This window comes from Salmo salar, chromosome 04 (assembly GCF_965601325.2).
Source record: "Salmo salar chromosome 04, fSalSal1, whole genome shotgun sequence".
In the NCBI taxonomy this organism is placed as follows: Eukaryota; Metazoa; Chordata; class Actinopteri; order Salmoniformes; family Salmonidae; genus Salmo; species Salmo salar.
The window spans coordinates 29,669,616-29,689,202 of NC_138294.1; the positions used below are offsets into that span (position 1 = coordinate 29,669,616).

The 19,587-nt window shown below is 46.9% G+C and overlaps 1 protein-coding gene and 1 long non-coding RNA gene across 2 annotated transcripts; both read right to left on the reverse strand.

Moving 5' to 3' along the window:
* Positions 1–3,099: 3,099 nt before the first annotated feature.
* LOC145878546 (uncharacterized) lies at positions 3,100–5,805 on the reverse strand. Its single transcript, XR_014391988.1, has 4 exons — positions 4,347–5,805; positions 4,185–4,249; positions 3,814–3,959; positions 3,100–3,706 (listed from the first exon to the last, which is right to left on the reverse strand). It is a non-coding gene; the product is annotated as an uncharacterized LOC145878546 (long non-coding RNA).
* A 62-nt stretch (positions 5,806–5,867) lies between these two features.
* LOC106602672 (uncharacterized) lies at positions 5,868–18,561 on the reverse strand (the record flags this gene model as incomplete). Its single annotated transcript, XM_082973790.1, has 4 exons — positions 8,430–18,561; positions 8,268–8,332; positions 7,897–8,042; positions 5,868–7,789 (listed from the first exon to the last, which is right to left on the reverse strand). Coding segments are annotated over exons 1-4 (12,174 nt in total), but the record flags the coding sequence as incomplete, so codon positions are not given.
* Positions 18,562–19,587: the final 1,026 nt, after the last annotated feature.

The window sequence follows — 19,587 nt, forward strand, 5'->3', positions numbered from 1 at the left end:
CATTTAAGAGCATTTGGAGGCCACGGAAGGAGAGTTGTATGGCATTGAAGCTCATCTGGAGGTTAGTTAACACAGTGTCCAAAGAAGGGCCAGAGGAATACAGAATGGTGTCGTCTGCTTAGAGGTGGATCAAAAAATCACCAGCAGCGAGAGCGACATCATTGTTGTATACAGAGAATAGAGTCGGCCCAAGAATTGAACCCTGTGGCACCCCCATAGAGACTGCCAGAGGTCCATACAACAGGCCCTCCGATTTGACATACTGAACTCTATCAGAGAAGTAGTTGGTGAACCAGGCGAGGCAATCATTTGAGAAACCAAGGCTGTTGAGTCTGCCAATAAGAATGTTGTCATTGACAGAGTCGAAAGCCTTTGCCTGGTCGTTGAATACGGCTGCACAGTAATGTCTCTTAACTATGGCGGTTATGATATCGTTTAGGACCTCGTTTAGGACCTTGAGTTCCCACGGGGGACCAGTACGGAGGGAATTTTTTTTAATGAAATGTATGCATTCACTACTGTAAGTCGCTCTGGATAAGAGCGTCTGCTAAATGACTAAAATGTAAAATGTAAAAATGAGTGTGGCTGAGGTGCACCCATGACCAGCTCTTTAACCAGATTGCATATTGGAGAAGGTACGGTGAGAATCGAAATGGTCGGTAATCTGTTTGTTAACTTGGCTTTCAAAGACCTTAGAAAGGCAGGGTAGAATAGATATAGGTCTGTAACAGTTTGAGTCTAGAGTGTCTCCCCCTTTGAATAGGGGGATGACCGCGGCAGCTATCCAATCTATGGGAATCTCAGACGATAAGAAAGAGAAGTTGAACAGGCTATTAATAGGGGTTGCAACAATTTCAGCAGATCATTTTAGAAAGAGAGGGTCCAGATTGTCTAGCCCGGCTGATTTGTAGGGTCCAGATTTTGCAGCTCTTTCAGAACATCAGCTATCTGGATTTGGGTGAAGAAGAAGTGGGGGAGGTTTGGGCGAGTTGCTGTGGGGAGCGCAGGGCTGTTGACCGGGGTAGGGCTAGCCAGGTGGAAAGCATGGCCATCCGTAGAAAAATGCTTCTTGAAATTCTCAATTCTTGTGGATTTATCAGTGGTAACAGTGTTTCATCGCCTCAGTGCATTATGTAAAAATGTATTGAGAAAAAATAAGAAACCTGCACACTGCTCCTGATAGTATCACTGCTCATTATTAATAAGCTTTACGTATCGGCCTTAGTATCTTTTTTTTAGCTCCTAAAGTTGCTTAGTAACTATAGGCTCAAATTTCAACTCTATCGTTCAGCATACATAAATCTAGTTCTTAACCCAATATACGCTGAGTATTCAAAACATTAAGAACTCTCTTTCCATGACACAGACTGACCAGGTGAAAGCTATGATACCTTATTGATGTTACTTGATAAATCCACTTCAATCAGTGTAGATGAAGGGGAGGAGACAAGTTAAATAAGGATATTTAAGCCTTGAGACATAATGTTTGGTACACTCAGTGTATATATATATATTCACACTCCATCTTTTTCAGGATATGCGAGACAATCTGTTGTCACCACAATGAGAAACTAGGAACCAGCAAGAAAACATTTGGAGGTAAGATTAATTTTTTAATGTAGAAAAAAATAAAACAATCTATTAAACATTGCCTTGTGTGCTGTAGTTCCCTCTTACTAATGAATGAATTACATTTACCAAGTCCTGTACCAAATCAATGAAGTCTGCAAATAATTATATTTAGGCATTGTATTTTTACTTGATGAGTTGAGGTTGAAAGTACCTTCATTGTTATTTTTCTGAGGTTGATACCTTCGACGAAGAGCCTGAAGTTAAATGACATATAAATTAACAACATACTCTCGGAACACCATTCAGTTAGCATAGCATAGCATAGCATAGCATAGCATTTTTAAAGTGTGTTGACAACATATTTCACATCACAAACACCCAGTAACATATTACAGCCAGTCTAATATTTTAATGAATTTCGACTGTGGCGCATGAATCAGAATTAGTTGGGTAACATGGATAATTAAGATGTTTTATTAGCATAATATGCTTATGTGAGATACTTGTCATTAGAATGTATCCTTTGGACTCTGGTGTCTTTCAGTTGCACTTTTCCCTTAGCTGGGGCTCAGTCACTTGGAGCCCAGAGAGGGGAGAGGTCAGACTTGTCTTTGACATATCTCTGTTGCTATGCAGAATATCAGACAGAGAGGAGGACAAAATGGAACATTGTCTTCATATGTGAATGTGTCTTTACCTATTCTTAAACCATGTGAAGCGATGACGTGATTAATGGGGAACCAATTATTTGTCTCCACAATGTCTGTGCGCAAGTCACTCCCCTCAGTGAGCTTGTCCAGGAGTGGGATCAAGAGGGGGTTTACTTGAGATGGGAGTATCTAGAGTTGACAATTGATATATGCCATTGGATGAGATGGTGTTTTTGTACTATGAAGTACCAGGAACGAGATTAAAACCTTGTCATTAGGGACCAAACTGAACGATAATTTATAGTGAATGTTATCTGGCTAAGGGATACTCCTTTCTAAAGTATACGGTCCCTTTGTGAACAGTTCCTAAGATCTGTTGTTCGTCATGTACGTTGAGAGCGGTGGATCTTGGGTATAAAAGATCTTTGTACTTTTGAGTAATCACTTTTTCAATGGTTCATTAGAGATAGCACATCATTGAAAGTCAAGTGCTTTTGTGAAAGCATCTTAATTATTAAAGATGTAGTTTTAAGTATAACTCTGACTTGTGTGTGAAGTTTGTAACTCTCCTCATTTGGTAATGCAGAAATTAGCCACCACACAACCTATGAAATATACCTTCAGATATTCATGAACTTAGAAAAAACCTTTCTGCGATTACTGTCCAAACTTATCATAACCATTGTCTATATTTTTGTTGTAAACAAATGTCCTGTTCGGCTTGAAATTCATCTTCTGATATTCATATAATCTAATTCCTATCATAGAAATAAAGTGGTATTTATGTTGTATGTGAACAAGACATAACAGATGCAGTTAGCACACAATAATAATTATTGAAATGTAATTTCAGGGAAGTGAATGTCTTTTCAGGTAATTGATTGCATTTAATTTAATTTCTTCATTAATCCGGTACAGAAAATGAAACCAGCACTTTCTTCATTCAAAGTATGAGTAATACTGAATTACAAAACAGTATAAATACACCATTCAGTTACAATAAATATTAGTGCAGTAAGTAGAAGGAATAACTATCAATATTCTTAGAATCTTGTTGATAATTGGTAGAACAGCTATCTTTTTTTACATTATCCTTAAGCTGTTCAATATTCTCATGTTCTCCATAGCAATTAATCTTTACCCTGTACATTTTTGGATAATAAATAATAGTAAATACTATGCAGCTCTATTAATAAATATGATTAGATTGTCTGGTAAGTTTCCCTGTCAAAGAGGTGATCAGTTATATCAGTATTAGTCAAGCAGTTGTGACAACATAACAAGACAGATGAGTAGACTTGTCTTGTAGCTTATTCCACTGGAGGCGGCAGCATTGTTTATTGTTGATTCAACAACAGATGTTGTTGAAGCAGCTGTGTTTGTTGTAAGACCAGCTGTTGTTGTTGTTGTTGTGGGGGTGGCTGTGGTTGTTGTGGTGGTTGTGGTAGTTGCGGCAACTGTGGTGGCTGCGGAAGTTGTAGTTCCTGTAACCACAGAAGTTATATCGTAAAAATGTACCCAATATAGAGTGCCATGAGTCAATGTTGAGAGTGACTACAATGACAAGGTCAGCAGTGATGGCTTAACTTACTTGCAGTAATGGAGGTTGTATCAATGTTGAGGAAGGTGTTCCCGTGAGACAGAGAGTCAGTCAATCCCTGCTCCACACTCGTTACATTGGGAACCACTGTCTGGTTCTTGAAAATAAGGGTCATGTTGACAATAATTGACCCACTCCTGTAAACAAAGAAATATATAAAGATTTAGTTTTCATTTTGAGGTCAGATCTTAAACTGTTGTTTCTAAGAAAGTATTAAGAAAGCAAGACAATGTATAATAATTACTTGTATTTGTTTTCTTAATATATTATTCAAACTTATATCACCATCACTGTTACTTTGAGATAATTCTATTTGAATGGAGACGTTCATAAACTTACAGAAAACAAGTATTGTTACTTACGTGAACTGAATAATCCTACACCTTACGTATGATAAAGGGTAAATTATTTTGTAACCACGATTCACCTGTAAAAAAAGAAACAAATTAGTATCAATAATTTTAACAGTGAAGTCAGTGACACAATGTTAGTAACACAATGTTGTTAAAAGATGAGCTGATTACCTCTGTGGTAACATTTTCTGCCAGTTCCTGATATGCTGTTGTGGAAGAATCAGCATAGTCACTTTGGAATGTACGGAACATTATGAATCCTAATCCCATTGACCCCTCATTCGCTGTCGGTGCTGCTGTTGACTTAGTTGTGGTAGCGGTGGCTGTGGTGGTTGTGGGAACAATTTTGGTTGTCGTTGGTACAGTGGTGTTTGTGGCAGCAGCTGTGGTTGTCGTCGCAGAAGCTGTGGCTGTAGTTGAAGCAGTTGTGGTATTCGTGCCAGCAGCAGTGGTGGTGGTGGCAGCTGTTGCTGTAGTAGCTCTGGCTGTTGTAGAAGCAGCTGTGTCTGTTGTGGGAGCAACTGTGGTAGTCGTGTTGCCAGCTGTGGATGTGGTGGGGGCATTTGTGGTTGTAGTTGGAGCAGCTGCTGTTGTAGGGGCAGCTGCTGTGGTTGTAGTGGAAGCAGCTGTGGTTGTTGAATGAGCAACTGTGGTAGTTGTGATGCCTGCTGTGGTGACCGTTGCGGCACCTGTGGTTGTGGTGGCAGCACCTGTGGTTGTTGTGGGAGACACTGTGGTTGATGTGACTCCATTTGTGGTTGTAGTTGGAGCATCAGTGGTTTTTGTGGGAGAAACTGTGGCTGTTGTGACTCCATTTATGGTTGGAGCATCTGTGGTTGTCATGGCAGCAGCTGTGGTTGTAGTAGGAGCAGTAGTGGTTGTGGTGGCAGCTGCTGTGATTGTGTTGGTTGCTGCTGTTGTCGTAGTCGAAGCAGCTGTGGTTGTGGTTGCAGCAGTAGCTGTGGTTGTAGTTGGAGCACCTGTGGTTGTTGCAGCAACTGTGGTTGTGGTGGCTGCTGCAGCAGTTGCAGGTGTCGTTGTCATGGCAGGAGCGGTGGTGGTCATCATGGACGTAGTTAAGGTTGTAGATGGAGCAGCTGTGGTTGTTGAATGAGCAACTGGGGTAGTTGTGATGCCTGCTGTGGTGACCGTGGCGGCACCTGTGGTTGTGGTGGCAGCACCTGTGGTTGTTGTGGGTGAAACGATGGTTGTTGTTACTCCATTTGTCGAGGAAATTGGAGCATCTGTGGTTGTTGTGGCAGCAGCTGTGGTTGTTGTAGGATCAGCAGTGGTTGTGCTAGCAGCTGCTGTGATCGTGGTGGTTGCTGCTGCTGTTGTAGTCGAAGCAGCTGTGGTTGTTGTGACCGGAATTGTGGTAGTCATCATGCCATCTGTAGTGGTCGTGGGGGCAGCTGTGGTTGTGGTTGCAGCAGTAGCTGTGGTTGTAGTTGGAGCACCTGTGGTTGTTCTTGCAGCGACTGTGGTTGTGGTGGCTGCTGCAGCAGTTGCAGGTGTCGTTGTCATGGCAGGAGCTGTGGTGGTCATCATGGACATTGTTGAGGTTGTAGTTGGAGCAGCTGTGGTTGTTGAATGAGCAACTGTGTTAGTTGTGATGCCTGCTGTGGTGACCGTGGCGGCAGCTGTCGTTGTGGTGGCAGCACCTGTGGTTGTTGTGGGAGACACTATGGTTGTTGTGACTCCATTTGTTGTTGTAGTTGGAGCATGTGTGGTTGTTGTGGCATCAGCTCCGGTTGTTGTGGGAGAAACTGTGGATGTGCTGGCTATATTTGTGGTTGTAATTGGAGCATCTGTGGTTGTCATGGCAGCAGCTGTGGTTGTAGATGGAGCAGCAAAGGTTGTGCTGGCGGCTGCTGTGATTGTGGTGGTTGCTGCTGTTGTTGTAGTCGAAGCAGCTGTGGTTGTTGTGACCGGAATTGTGGTAGTCATCATGCCATCTGTAGTGGTCATGGGGGCAGCTGTGGTTGTGGTTGCAGCAGTAGCTGTGGTTGTAGTTGGAGCACCTGTGGTTGTTGTTGCAGCGACTGTGGTTGTGGTGGCTGCTGCAGCAGTTGCAGGTGTTGTTGTCATGGGAGGAGCTGTGGTGGTCATTATGGACGTAGCTGAGGTTGTAGTTGGAGCAGCTGTGGTTGTTGAATGAGCAATTGTGCTAGTTGTGATGCCTGCTGTGGTGACCGTGGCGGCACCTGTGGTTGTGGTGGCAGCACCTGTGGTTGTTGTGGGAGAAACTATGGTTGTTGTGACTCCATTTGTTGTTGTAGTTGGAGCATCTGTGGTTGTTGTGTCAGCACCTGTGGTTGTTGTGGGAGAAACTATGGTTGTTGTGACTCCATTTGTTGTTGTAGTTGGAGCATCTGTGGTTGTTGTGGCAGCAGCTGTGGTTGTGGTGGCTGCTGCTGCAGTTGCAGGTGTCGTTGTCATGGCAGGAGCTGTGGTGGTCATCATGGACGTATTTGAGGTTGTCGTTGGAGAAGCTGTGGTTGTTGAATGAGCAACTGTGGTAGTTGTGATGCCTGCTGTGGTGACCGTTGCGGTAAATGTGTTTGTGGTGGCAGCACCTGTGGTTGTTATGGGAGAAACTGTGGTTGTTGTGACTCCATTTGTGGTTGTAGTTGGAACATCTGTGGTTGTTGTGGGAGAAACTGTGGCTGTTGTGACTCCATTTGTGGTTGGAGCATCTGTGGTTGTCATGGCAGCAGCTGTGGTTGTGGTGGCAGCACCTGTGGTTGTTGTGGGAGAAACTATGGTTGTTGTGACTCCATTTGTTGTTGTAGTTGGAGCATCTGTGGTTGTTGTGGCAGCAGTTGTGGTTGTTGTGGGAGAAACTGTGGATAATGTGACTCTATTTGTCGTTGTAATTGGAGCATCTGTGGTTGTCATGGCAGCAGCTGTTGTTGTAGAAGGATCAGCAGTGGTTGTGCTAGCGGCTGCTGTGATTGTCGTGGTTGCTGCTGTTGTTGTAGTCGATGCAGCTGTGGTTGTTGTGACCGGAATTGTGGTAGTCATCATGCCATCTGTAGTGGTCGTGGGGGCAGCTGTGGTTGTGGTTGCAGCAGTAGCTGTGGTTGTAGTTGGAGAACCTGTGGTTGTTGTTGCAGCGACTGTGGTTGTGGTGGCTGCTGCAGCAGTTGCAGGTGTCGTTGTCATGGCAGGAGCTGTGGTGGTCATCATGGACATTGTTGAGGTTGTAGTTGGAGCAGCTGTGGTTGTTGAATGAGCAACTGTGTTACCTGTGATGCCTGCTGTGGTGACCGTGGTGGCACCTGTGGTTGTGGTGGCAGCACCTGTGGTTGTTGTGGGAGACACTATGGTTGTTGTGACTCCATTTGTTGTTGTAGTTGGAGCATCTGTGGTTGTTGTGGCAGCAGCTGTGGTTGTTGTGGGAGAAACTGTGGATGTGCTGACTATATTTGTGGTTGTAATCGGAGCATCTGTGGTTGTCAGATTGTTTTTTGTTGATTCAACATCAGATGTTGTTGAAGCAGCTGTGTTTGTTGTAGGACCAGCTGTTGTTGATGTTGTTGTGGGGGTGGCTGTGGTTGTTGTGGTGGTTGTGGTAGTTGCGGCAACTGTGGTGGCTGCGGAAGTTGTAGTTCCTGTAACCACAGAAGTTATCTTGTAAAAATGTACCCAATATAGAGTGCCATGAGTCAATGTTGAGAGTGACTACAATGACAAGGTCAGCAGTGATGGCTTAACTTACTTGCAGTAATGGAGGTTGTATCAATGTTGAGGAAGGTGTTCCCGTGAGACAGAGAGTCAGTCAATCCCTGCTCCACACTCGTTACATTGGGAACCACTGTCTGGTTCTTGAAAATAAGGGTCATGTTGACAATAATTGACCCACTCCTGTAAACAAAGAAATATATAAAGATTTAGTTTTCATTTTGAGGTCAGATCTTAAAATTTTGTTTCTAAGAAAGTATTAAGAAAGCAAGACAATGTATAATAATTACTTGTATTTGTTTTCTTAATATATTATTCAAACTTAAATCACCATCGCTGTTATTTTGAGATAATTCTATTTGAATGGAGACGTTCATAGACTTACAGAAAACAAATATTGTTACTTACGTGAACTGAATAATCCTACACATTACGTATGATAAAGGGTAAATTCTTTTGTAACCATGATTCACCTGTAAAAAAAGAAACAAATTAGTATCAATAATTTCAACAGTGAAGTCAGTGACACAATGTTAGTGACACAATGTTGTTAAAAAATGAGCTGATTACCTCTGTGGTAACATTTTCTGCCAGTTCCTGATATGCTGTTGTGGAAGAATCAGTGTAGTCACTTTGGAATGTACGGAACATTCTGAACCCTAATCCCATTGACCCCTCATTCGCTGCTGTTGACTTAGTTGTGGTAGCGGTGGCTGTGGTGGTTGTGGGAACAATTTTGGTTGTCGTTGGTACAGTGGTGTTTGTGGCAGCAGCTGTGGTTGTCGTCGCAGAAGCTGTGGCTGTAGTTGAAGCAGTTGTGGTATTCGTGCCAGCAGCAGTGGTGGTGGTTGCAGCTGTTGCTGTAGTAGCTCTGGCTGTTGTAGAAGCAGCTGTGTCTGTTGTGGGAGCAACTGTGGTAGTCATGTTGCCAGCTATGGATGTGGTGGGGGCATTTGTGGTTGTAGTTGGAGCAGCTGCTGTTGTAGGGGCAGCTGCTGTGGTTGTAGTGGAAGCAGCTGTGGTTGTTGAATGAGCAACTGTGGTAGTTGTGATGCCTGCTGTGGTGACCGTTGCGGCACCTGTGGTTGTGGTGGCAGCACCTGTGGTTGTTGTGGGAGACACTGTGGTTGATGTGACTCCATTTGTGGTTGTAGTTGGAGCATCAGTGGTTTTTGTGGGAGAAACTGTGGCTGTTGTGACTCCATTTATGGTTGGAGCATCTGTGGTTGTCATGGCAGCAGCTGTGGTTGTAGTAGGAGCAGTAGTGGTTGTGGTGGCAGCTGCTGTGATTGTGTTGGTTGCTGCTGTTGTCATAGTCGAAGCAGCTGTGGTTGTGGTTGCAGCAGTAGCTGTGGTTGTAGTTGGAGCACCTGTGGTTGTTGCAGCAACTGTGGTTGTGGTGGCTGCTGCAGCAGTTGCAGGTGTCGTTGTCATGGCAGGAGCGGTGGTGGTCATCATGGACGTAGTTAAGGTTGTAGATGGAGCAGCTGTGGTTGTTGAATGAGCAACTGGGGTAGTTGTGATGCCTGCTGTGGTGACCGTGGCGGCACCTGTGGTTGTGGTGGCAGCACCTGTGGTTGTTGTGGGAGAAACGATGGTTGTTGTTACTCCATTTGTCGAGGAAATTGGAGCATCTGTGGTTGTTGTGGCAGCAGCTGTGGTTGTTGTAGGATCAGCAGTGGTTGTGCTAGCAGCTGCTGTGATCGTGGTGGTTGCTGCTGCTGTTGTAGTCGAAGCAGCTGTGGTTGTTGTGACCGGAATTGTGGTAGTCATCATGCCATCTGTAGTGGTCGTGGGGGCAGCTGTGGTTGTGGTTGCAGCAGTAGCTGTGGTTGTAGTTGGAGCACCTGTGGTTGTTCTTGCAGCGACTGTGGTTGTGGTGGCTGCTGCAGCAGTTGCAGGTGTCGTTGTCATGGCAGGAGCTGTGGTGGTCATCATGGACATTGTTGAGGTTGTAGTTGGAGCAGCTGTGGTTGTTGAATGAGCAACTGTGTTAGTTGTGATGCCTGCTGTGGTGACCGTGGCGGCAGGTGTCGTTGTGGTGGAAGCACCTGTGGTTGTTGTTGGAGACACTATTGTTGTTGTGACTCCATTTGTTGTTGTAGTTGGAGCATGTGTGGTTGTTGTGGCATCAGCTCCGGTTGTTGTGGGAGAAACTGTGGATGTGCTGGCTATATTTGTGGTTGTAATTGGAGCATCTGTGGTTGTCATGGCAGCAGCTGTGGTTGTAGATGGAGCAGCAAAGGTTGTGCTGGCGGCTGCTGTGATTGTGGTGGTTGCTGCTGTTGTTGTAGTCGAAGCAGCTGTGGTTGTTGTGACCGGAATTGTGGTAGTCATCATGCCATCTGTAGTGGTCATGGGGGCAGCTGTGGTTGTGGTTGCAGCAGTAGCTGTGGTTGTAGTTGGAGCACCTGTGGTTGTTGTTGCAGCGACTGTGGTTGTGGTGGCTGCTGCAGCAGTTGCAGGTGTTGTTGTCATGGGAGGAGCTGTGGTGGTCATTATGGACGTAGCTGAGGTTGTAGTTGGAGCAGCTGTGGTTGTTGAATGAGCAATTGTGCTAGTTGTGATGCCTGCTGTGGTGACCGTGGCGGCACCTGTGGTTGTGGTGGCAGCACCTGTGGTTGTTGTGGGAGAAACTATGGTTGTTGTGACTCCATTTGTTGTTGTAGTTGGAGCATCTGTGGTTGTTGTGTCAGCAGCTGTGGTTGTTGTGGGAGAAACTGTGGATGTTGTGACTCTATTTGTCGTTGTAATTGGAGTATCTGTGGTTGTCATGGCAGCAGCTGTGGTTGTAGTAGGATCAGCAGTGGTTGTGCTAGCGGCTGCTGTGATTGTGGTGGTTGCTGCTGTTGTTGTAGTCGAAGCATCTGTGGTTGTTGTGGCATCAGCTCCGGTTGTTGTGGGAGAAACTGTGGATGTGCTGACTATATTTGTGGTTGTAATTGGAGCATCTGTGGTTGTCATGACAGCAGCTGTGGTTGTAGATGGAACAGCAGAGGTTGTGCTGGCGGCTACTGTGATTGTGGTGGTTGCTGCTGTTGTTGTAGTCGAAGCAGCTGTGGTTGTTGTGACCGGAATTGTGGTAGTCATCATGCCATCTGTAGTGGTCGTGGGGGCAACCGTGGTTGTGGTTGCAGCGGTAGCTGTGGTTGTAGTTGGAGCACGTGTGGTTGTTGTTGCAGCGACTGTGGTTGTGGTGGCTGCTGCAGCAGTTGCAGGTGTTGTTGTCATGGCAGGAGCTGTGGTGGTCATCATGGACATTGTTGAGGTTGTAGATGGAGCAGCTGTGGTTGTTGAATGAGCAACTGGGGTAGTTGTGATGCCTGCTGTGGTGACCGTGGCGGCACCTGTGGTTGTGGTGGCAGCACCTGTGGTTGTTGTGGGAGAAACGATGGTTGTTGTTACTTCATTTGTCGATGAAATTGGAGCATCTGTGGTTGTTGTGGCAGCAGCTGTGGTTGTTGTAGGATCAGCTGTGGTTGTGCTAGCGGCTGCTGTGATCGTGGTGGTTGCTGCTGCTGTTGTAGTCGAAGCAGCTGTGGTTGTTGTGACCGGAATTGTGGTAGTCATCATGCCATCTGTAGTGGTCGTGGGGGCAGCTGTGGTTGTTGAATGATTAACGGTGGTAGTTGTGATGCCTGCTGTGGTGACCGTTGCGGCACCTGTGTTTGTGGTGGCAGCACCTGTGGTTGTTATGGGAGAAACTGTTATTGTTGTGACTCCATTTGTGGTAGTTGTTGGAGCATCTGTGGTTGTTGTGCGAGAAACTGTGGCTGTTGTGACTCCATTTGTGGTTGGAACATCTGTGGTTGTCATGGCAGCAGCTGTGGTTGTGGTGGCAGCACCTGTGGTTGTTGTGGGAGAAACTATGGTTGTTGTGACTCCATTTGTTGTTGTAGTTGGAGCATCTGTGGTTGTTGTGGCAGCAGCTGTGGTTGTTGTGGGAGAAACTGTGGATGTTGTGACTCTATTTGTCGTTGTAATTGGAGTATCTGTGGTTGTCATGGCAGCAGCTGTGGTTGTGGTGGCTGCTGCAGCAGTTGCAGGTGTTGTTGTCATGGGAGGAGCTGTGGTGGTCATTATGGACGTAGCTGAGGTTGTAGTTGGAGCAGCTGTGGTTGTTGAATGAGCAATTGTGCTAGTTGTGATGCCTGCTGTGGTGACCGTGGCGGCACCTGTGGTTGTGGTGGCAGCACCTGTGGTTGTTGTGGGAGAAACTATGGTTGTTGTGACTCCATTTGTTGTTGTAGTTGGAGCAGCTGTGGTTGTTGTGGGAGAAACTGTGGATGTTGTGACTCTATTTGTCGTAATTGGAGTATCTGTGGTTGTCAGGGCAGCAGCTGTGGTTGTAGTAGGATCAGCAGTGGTTGTGCTAGCGGCTGCTGTGATTGTGGTGGTTGCTGCTGTTGTTGTAGTCGAAGCATCTGTGGTTGTTGTGGCATCAGCTCCGGTTGTTGTGGGAGAAACTGTGGATGTGCTCACTATATTTGTGGTTGTAATTGGAGCATCTGTGGTTGTCATGACAGCAGCTGTGGTTGTAGATGGAACACTAGAGGTTGTGCTGGCGGCTGCTGTGATTGTGGTGGTTGCTGCTGTTGTTGTAGTCGAAGCAGCTGTGGTTGTTGTGACCGGAATTGTGGTAGTCATCATGCCATCTGTAGTGGTCGTGGGGGCAACCGTGGTTGTGGTTGCAGCGGTAGCTGTGGTTGTAGTTGGAGCACGTGTGGTTGTTGTTGCAGCGACTGTGGTTGTGGTGGCTGCTGCAGCAGTTGCAGGTGTTGTTGTCATGGCAGGAGCTGTGGTGGTCATCATGGACATTGTTGAGGTTGTAGATGGAGCAGCTGTGGTTGTTGAATGAGCAACTGGGGTAGTTGTGATGCCTGCTGTGGTGACCGTGGCGGCACCTGTGGTTGTGGTGGCAGCACCTGTGGTTGTTGTGGGAGAAACGATGGTTGTTGTTACTCCATTTGTCAATGAAATTGGAGCATCTGTGGTTGTTGTGGCAGCAGCTGTGGTTGTTGTAGGATCAGCAGTGGTTGTGCTAGCGGCTGCTGTGATCATGGTGGTTGCTGCTGCTGTTGTTGTAGTCGAAGCAGCTGTGGTTGTTGTGACCGGAATTGTGGTAGTCATCATGCCATCTGTAGTGGTCGTGGGGGCAGCTGTGGTTGTGGTTGCAGCAGTAGCTGTGGTTGTAGTTGGAGCACCTGTGGTTGTTCTTGCAGCAACTGTGGTTGTGGTGGCTGCTGCAGCAGTTGCAGGTGTCGTTGTCATGGCAGGAGCTGTGGTGGTCATCATGGACATTGTTGAGGTTGTAGTTGGAGCAGCTGTGGTTTGTGAATGAGCAACTGTGTTAGTTGTGATGCCTGCTGTGGTGACTGTGGCGGCAGGTGTCGTTGTGGTGGAAGCACCTGTGGTTGTTGTGGGAGACACTATTGTTGTTATGACTCCATTTGTTGTTGTAGTTGGAGCATGTGTGGTTGTTGTGGCATCAGCTCCGGTTGTTGTGGGAGAAACTGTGGATGTGCTGGCTATATTTGTGGTTGTAATTGGAGCATCTGTGGTTGTCATGAGGGCAGCTGTGGTTGTAGATGGAGCAGCAACGGTTGTGCTGGCGGCTGCTGTGATTGTGGTGGTTGCTGCTGTTGTTGTAGTCGAAGCAGCTGTGGTTGTTGTGACCGGAATTGTGGTAGTCATCATGCCATCTGTAGTGGTCGTTTGGGCAGCTGTGGTTGTGGTTGCAGCAGTAGCTGTGGTTGTAGTTGGAGCACCTGTGGTTGTTGTTGCAGCGACTGTGGTGGTTGTGGTGGCTGCTGCAGCAGTTGCAGGTGTTGTTGTCATGGGAGGAGCTGTGGTGGTCATTATGGACGTAGCTGAGGTTGTAGTTGGAGCAGCTGTGGTTGTTGAATGAGCAATTTCGCTAGTTGTGATGCCTGCTGTGGTGACCGTGGCGGCACCTGTCGTTGTGGTGGCAGCACCTGTGGTTGTTGTGGGAGAAACTATGGTTGTTGTGACTCCATTTGTTGTTGTAGTTGGAGCAGCTGTGGTTGTTGTGGGAGAAACTGTGGATGTTGTGACTCTATTTGTCGTTGTAATTGGAGTATCTGTGGTTGTCATGGCAGCAGCTGTGGTTGTAGTAGGATCAGCAGTGGTTGTGCTAGCGGCTGCTGTGATTGTGGTTGTTGCTGATGTTGTTGTAGTCGAAGCATCTGTGGTTGTTGTGGCATCAGCTCCGGTTGTTGTGGGAGAAACTGTGGATGTGCTGACTATATTTGTGGTTGTAATTCGATCATCTGTGGTTGTCATGACAGCAGCTGTGGTTGTAGATGGAACAGCAGAGGTTGTGCTGGCGGCTGCTGTGATTGTGGTGGTTGCTGCTGTTGTTGTAGTCGAAGCAGCTGTGGTTGTTGAATGAGCAACTGGGGTAGTTGTGATGCCTGCTGTGGTGACTGTGGCGGCACCTGTGGTTGTGGTGGCAGCACCTGTGGTTGTGGTGGCAGCACCTGTGGTTGTTGTGGGAGAAACGATGGTTATTGTTACTCCATTTGTCGATGAAATTGGAGCATCTGTGGTTGTTGTGGCAGCAGCTGTGGTTGTTGTAGGATCAGCAGTGGTTGTGCTAGCGGCTGCTGTGATCGTGGTGGTTGCTGCTGCTGTTGTAGTCGAAGCAGCTGTGGTTGTTGTGACCGGAATTGTGGTAGTCATCATGCCATCTGTAGTGGTCGTGGGGGCAGCTGGGGTTGTGGTTGCAGCAGTAGCTGTGGTTGTAGTTGGAGCACCTGTGGTTGTTCTTGCAGCGACTGTGGTTGTGGTGGCTGCTGCAGCAGTTGCAGGTGTCGTTGTCATGGCAGGAGCTGTGGTGGTCATCATGGACATTGTTGAGGTTGTAGTTGGAGCAGCTGTGGTTGTTGAATGAGCAACTGTGTTAGTTGTGATGCCTGCTGTGGTGACCGTGGCTGCACCTGTTGTTGTGGTGGCAGCACCTGTGGTTGTTGTGGGAGAAACTATGGTTGTTGTGACTCCATTTGTTGTTGTAGTTGGAGCAGCTGTGGTTGTTGTGGGAGAAACTGTGGATGTTGTGACTCTATTTGTCGTAATTGGAGTATCTGTGGTTGTCAGGGCAGCAGCTGTGGTTGTAGTAGGATCAGCAGTGGTTGTGCTAGCGGCTGCTGTGATTGTGGTGGTTGCTGCTGTTGTTGTAGTCGAAGCATCTGTGGTTGTTGTGGCATCAGCTCCGGTTGTTGTGGGAGAAACTGTGGATGTGCTCACTATATTTGTGGTTGTAATTGGAGCATCTGTGGTTGTCATGACAGCAGCTGTGGTTGTAGATGGAACACTAGAGGTTGTGCTGGCGGCTGCTGTGATTGTGGTGGTTGCTGCTGTTGTTGTAGTCGAAGCAGCTGTGGTTGTTGTGACCGGAATTGTGGTAGTCATCATGCCATCTGTAGTGGTCGTGGGGGCAACCGTGGTTGTGGTTGCAGCGGTAGCTGTGGTTGTAGTTGGAGCACGTGTGGTTGTTGTTGCAGCGACTGTGGTTGTGGTGGCTGCTGCAGCAGTTGCAGGTGTTGTTGTCATGGCAGGAGCTGTGGTGGTCATCATGGACATTGTTGAGGTTGTAGATGGAGCAGCTGTGGTTGTTGAATGAGCAACTGGGGTAGTTGTGATGCCTGCTGTGGTGACCGTGGCGGCACCTGTGGTTGTGGTGGCAGCACCTGTGGTTGTTGTGGGAGAAACGATGGTTGTTGTTACTCCATTTGTCAATGAAATTGGAGCATCTGTGGTTGTTGTGGCAGCAGCTGTGGTTGTTGTAGGATCAGCAGTGGTTGTGCTAGCGGCTGCTGTGATCATGGTGGTTGCTGCTGCTGTTGTTGTAGTCGAAGCAGCTGTGGTTGTTGTGACCGGAATTGTGGTAGTCATCATGCCATCTGTAGTGGTCGTGGGGGCAGCTGTGGTTGTGGTTGCAGCAGTAGCTGTGGTTGTAGTTGGAGCACCTGTGGTTGTTCTTGCAGCAACTGTGGTTGTGGTGGCTGCTGCAGCAGTTGCAGGTGTCGTTGTCATGGCAGGAGCTGTGGTGGTCATCATGGACATTGTTGAGGTTGTAGTTGGAGCAGCTGTGGTTTGTGAATGAGCAACTGTGTTAGTTGTGATGCCTGCTGTGGTGACTGTGGCGGCAGGTGTCGTTGTGGTGGAAGCACCTGTGGTTGTTGTGGGAGACACTATTGTTGTTATGACTCCATTTGTTGTTGTAGTTGGAGCATGTGTGGTTGTTGTGGCATCAGCTCCGGTTGTTGTGGGAGAAACTGTGGATGTGCTGGCTATATTTGTGGTTGTAATTGGAGCATCTGTGGTTGTCATGAGGGCAGCTGTGGTTGTAGATGGAGCAGCAACAGTTGTGGTGGCGGCTGCTGTGATTGTGGTGGTTGCTGCTGTTGTTGTAGTCGAAGCAGCTGTGGTTGTTGTGACCGGAATTGTGGTAGTCATCATGCCATCTGTAGTGGTCGTTTGGGCAGCTGTGGTTGTGGTTGCAGCAGTAGCTGTGGTTGTAGTTGGAGCACCTGTGGTTGTTGTTGCAGCGACTGTGGTTGTGGTGGCTGCTGCAGCAGTTGCAGGTGTTGTTGTCATGGGAGGAGCTGTGGTGGTCATTATGGACGTAGCTGAGGTTGTAGTTGGAGCAGCTGTGGTTGTTGAATGAGCAATTTCGCTAGTTGTGATGCCTGCTGTGGTGACCGTGGCGGCACCTGTCGTTGTGGTGGCAGCACCTGTGGTTGTTGTGGGAGAAACTATGGTTGTTGTGACTCCATTTGTTGTTGTAGTTGGAGCAGCTGTGGTTGTTGTGGGAGAAACTGTGGATGTTGTGACTCTATTTGTCGTTGTAATTGGAGTATCTGTGGTTGTCATGGCAGCAGCTGTGGTTGTAGTAGGATCAGCAGTGGTTGTGCTAGCGGCTGCTGTGATTGTGGTTGTTGCTGATGTTGTTGTAGTCGAAGCATCTGTGGTTGTTGTGGCATCAGCTCCGGTTGTTGTGGGAGAAACTGTGGATGTGCTGACTATATTTGTGGTTGTAATTCGATCATCTGTGGTTGTCATGACAGCAGCTGTGGTTGTAGATGGAACAGCAGAGGTTGTGCTGGCGGCTGCTGTGATTGTGGTGGTTGCTGCTGTTGTTGTAGTCGAAGCAGCTGTGGTTGTTGAATGAGCAACTGGGGTAGTTGTGATGCCTGCTGTGGTGACTGTGGCGGCACCTGTGGTTGTGGTGGCAGCACCTGTGGTTGTGGTGGCAGCACCTGTGGTTGTTGTGGGAGAAACGATGGTTATTGTTACTCCATTTGTCGATGAAATTGGAGCATCTGTGGTTGTTGTGGCAGCAGCTGTGGTTGTTGTAGGATCAGCAGTGGTTGTGCTAGCGGCTGCTGTGATCGTGGTGGTTGCTGCTGCTGTTGTAGTCGAAGCAGCTGTGGTTGTTGTGACCGGAATTGTGGTAGTCATCATGCCATCTGTAGTGGTCGTGGGGGCAGCTGGGGTTGTGGTTGCAGCAGTAGCTGTGGTTGTAGTTGGAGCACCTGTGGTTGTTCTTGCAGCGACTGTGGTTGTGGTGGCTGCTGCAGCAGTTGCAGGTGTCGTTGTCATGGCAGGAGCTGTGGTGGTCATCATGGACATTGTTGAGGTTGTAGTTGGAGCAGCTGTGGTTGTTGAATGAGCAACTGTGTTAGTTGTGATGCCTGCTGTGGTGACCGTGGCTGCACCTGTTGTTGTGGTGGCAGCACCTGTGGTTGTTGTGGGAGACACTATGGTTGTTGTGACTCCATTTGTTGTTGTAGTTGGAGCATGTGTGGTTGTTGTGGCATCAGCTCCGGTTGTTGTGGGAGAAACTGTGGATGTGCTGGCTATATTTGTGGTTGTAATTGGAGCATCTGTGGTTGTCATGGCAGCAGCTGTGGTTGTAGATGGAGCAGCAGAGGTTGTGCTGGCGGCTGCTGTGATTGTGGTGGTTGCTGCTGTTGTTGTAGTCGAAGCAGCTGTGGTTGTTGTGACCGGAATTGTGGTAGTCATCATGCCATCTGTAGTGGTCGTGGGGGCAGCTGTGGTTGTGGTTGCAGCAGTAGCTGTGGTTGTAGTTGGAGCACCTGTGGTTGTTGTTGCAGCGACTGTGGTTGTGGTGGCTGCTGCAGCAGTTGCAAGTGTTGTTGTCATGGCAGGAGCTGTGGTGGTCATCATGGACGTAGCTGAGGTTGTAGTTGGAGCAGCTGTGGTTGTTGAATGAGCAACTGTGCTAGTTGTGATGCCTGCTGTGGTGACCGTGGCGGCACCTGTGGTTGTGGTGGCAGCATCTGTGGTTGTTGTGGGAGAAACTATGGTTGTTGTGACTCCATTTGTTGTTGTAGTTGGAGCATCTGTGGTTGTTGTTGCAGCAGCTGTGGTTGTTGTGGGAGAAACTGTGGTTGTTGTGACTCCATTTGTGGTTGTAGTTGGAGCATCTGTGGTTGTCATGACAGCAGCTGTGGTTGTAGTAGGAGCAGTAGTGGTTATGGTGGCGGCTGCTGTGATTGTGGTGGTTGCTGCTGTCGTATTCGAAGCAGCTGTGGTTGTTGCGACCGGAATTGTGGTAGTCGTCATGCCATCTGCAGTGGTCGTGGGGGCAGCTGTGGTTGTGGTTGCAGCAGTAGCTGTGGTTGTTGAGGGGGCATTAGTTGTTGGGCTTTGGGCATTCCCTGATGCTGTTGCAAATTAAAAAGCATAGATTTTAGAATACCTTTACATTTTCGAAATGATCTACAATTTAAAGACTAGAGAATGAACTTACCAATAATCAGAAGATGGACTATGAGAATTTTTCTGTTCATCTTTGAAACTGTTTTCTTTTTAGTCTATAGTCACAGAGAGATGGGCACACATGATTAATGTAAAGGTAAAAGACAAATAATTATCAACACAATGACATTGACCAATGTAATATAGACTGGAATATTGTGGAAAGAGATCACTAATGGTAAATGCAGTGTTTGTGTCTGTTTTTGTACAGTAAGTCTTGTTTGTGATGGTTTTAATCAAGTGATCCACAACTTCTTTTTCTTGATATTTAATATTTTATTCATTCACATTTGTCTTTTTTACTTTTATTTATTATTTTAACCATGATTTATTTATCCAGGAAGTCCTGTTAAGGTCAGAAGGCATATTTTATGATTTAGACCTGGCTAAGAGGTCAGCTGAATAAAAACACATAGACACGGTACAGTGCATGTGTTAGTGTATAATCCGTAAATGTATAGATTTACCACCAAATCTGTAGATTTACAAATGAGATTGGAATCCTTAGATTTAGTGTTTTTACACATTTACCGTAACACATACAAAGCAGAGCAAAAACATTGATTTTGACTGACTATAATTACCCACGATCAATCATAAAAGACATGTAGTCATTAAGAATTGAACCATTTGCACACCTCCTGCAGCAAGTCTGAAACTATAGCCTTGAATTCCTCTATCAGCACAAAGCACTCTAAGTTAAACAAGATGATTCTTGGACCAAGGGGTCAGGAATTCTGATCTGACCCTTGTTAACTGGAATAAGAATTTCACTAGAGATTATTTGAGATGATGAAATCCATGGCTGGACGAGGTCAAGGAACAGCGGTATAGAGGAAGTTTACGAGTTATAGCCTTGTCAGTTAACATACACAAATGTTTCTTCCAGAAGTTCACATTTAAAATACACAGAAGTCTGATC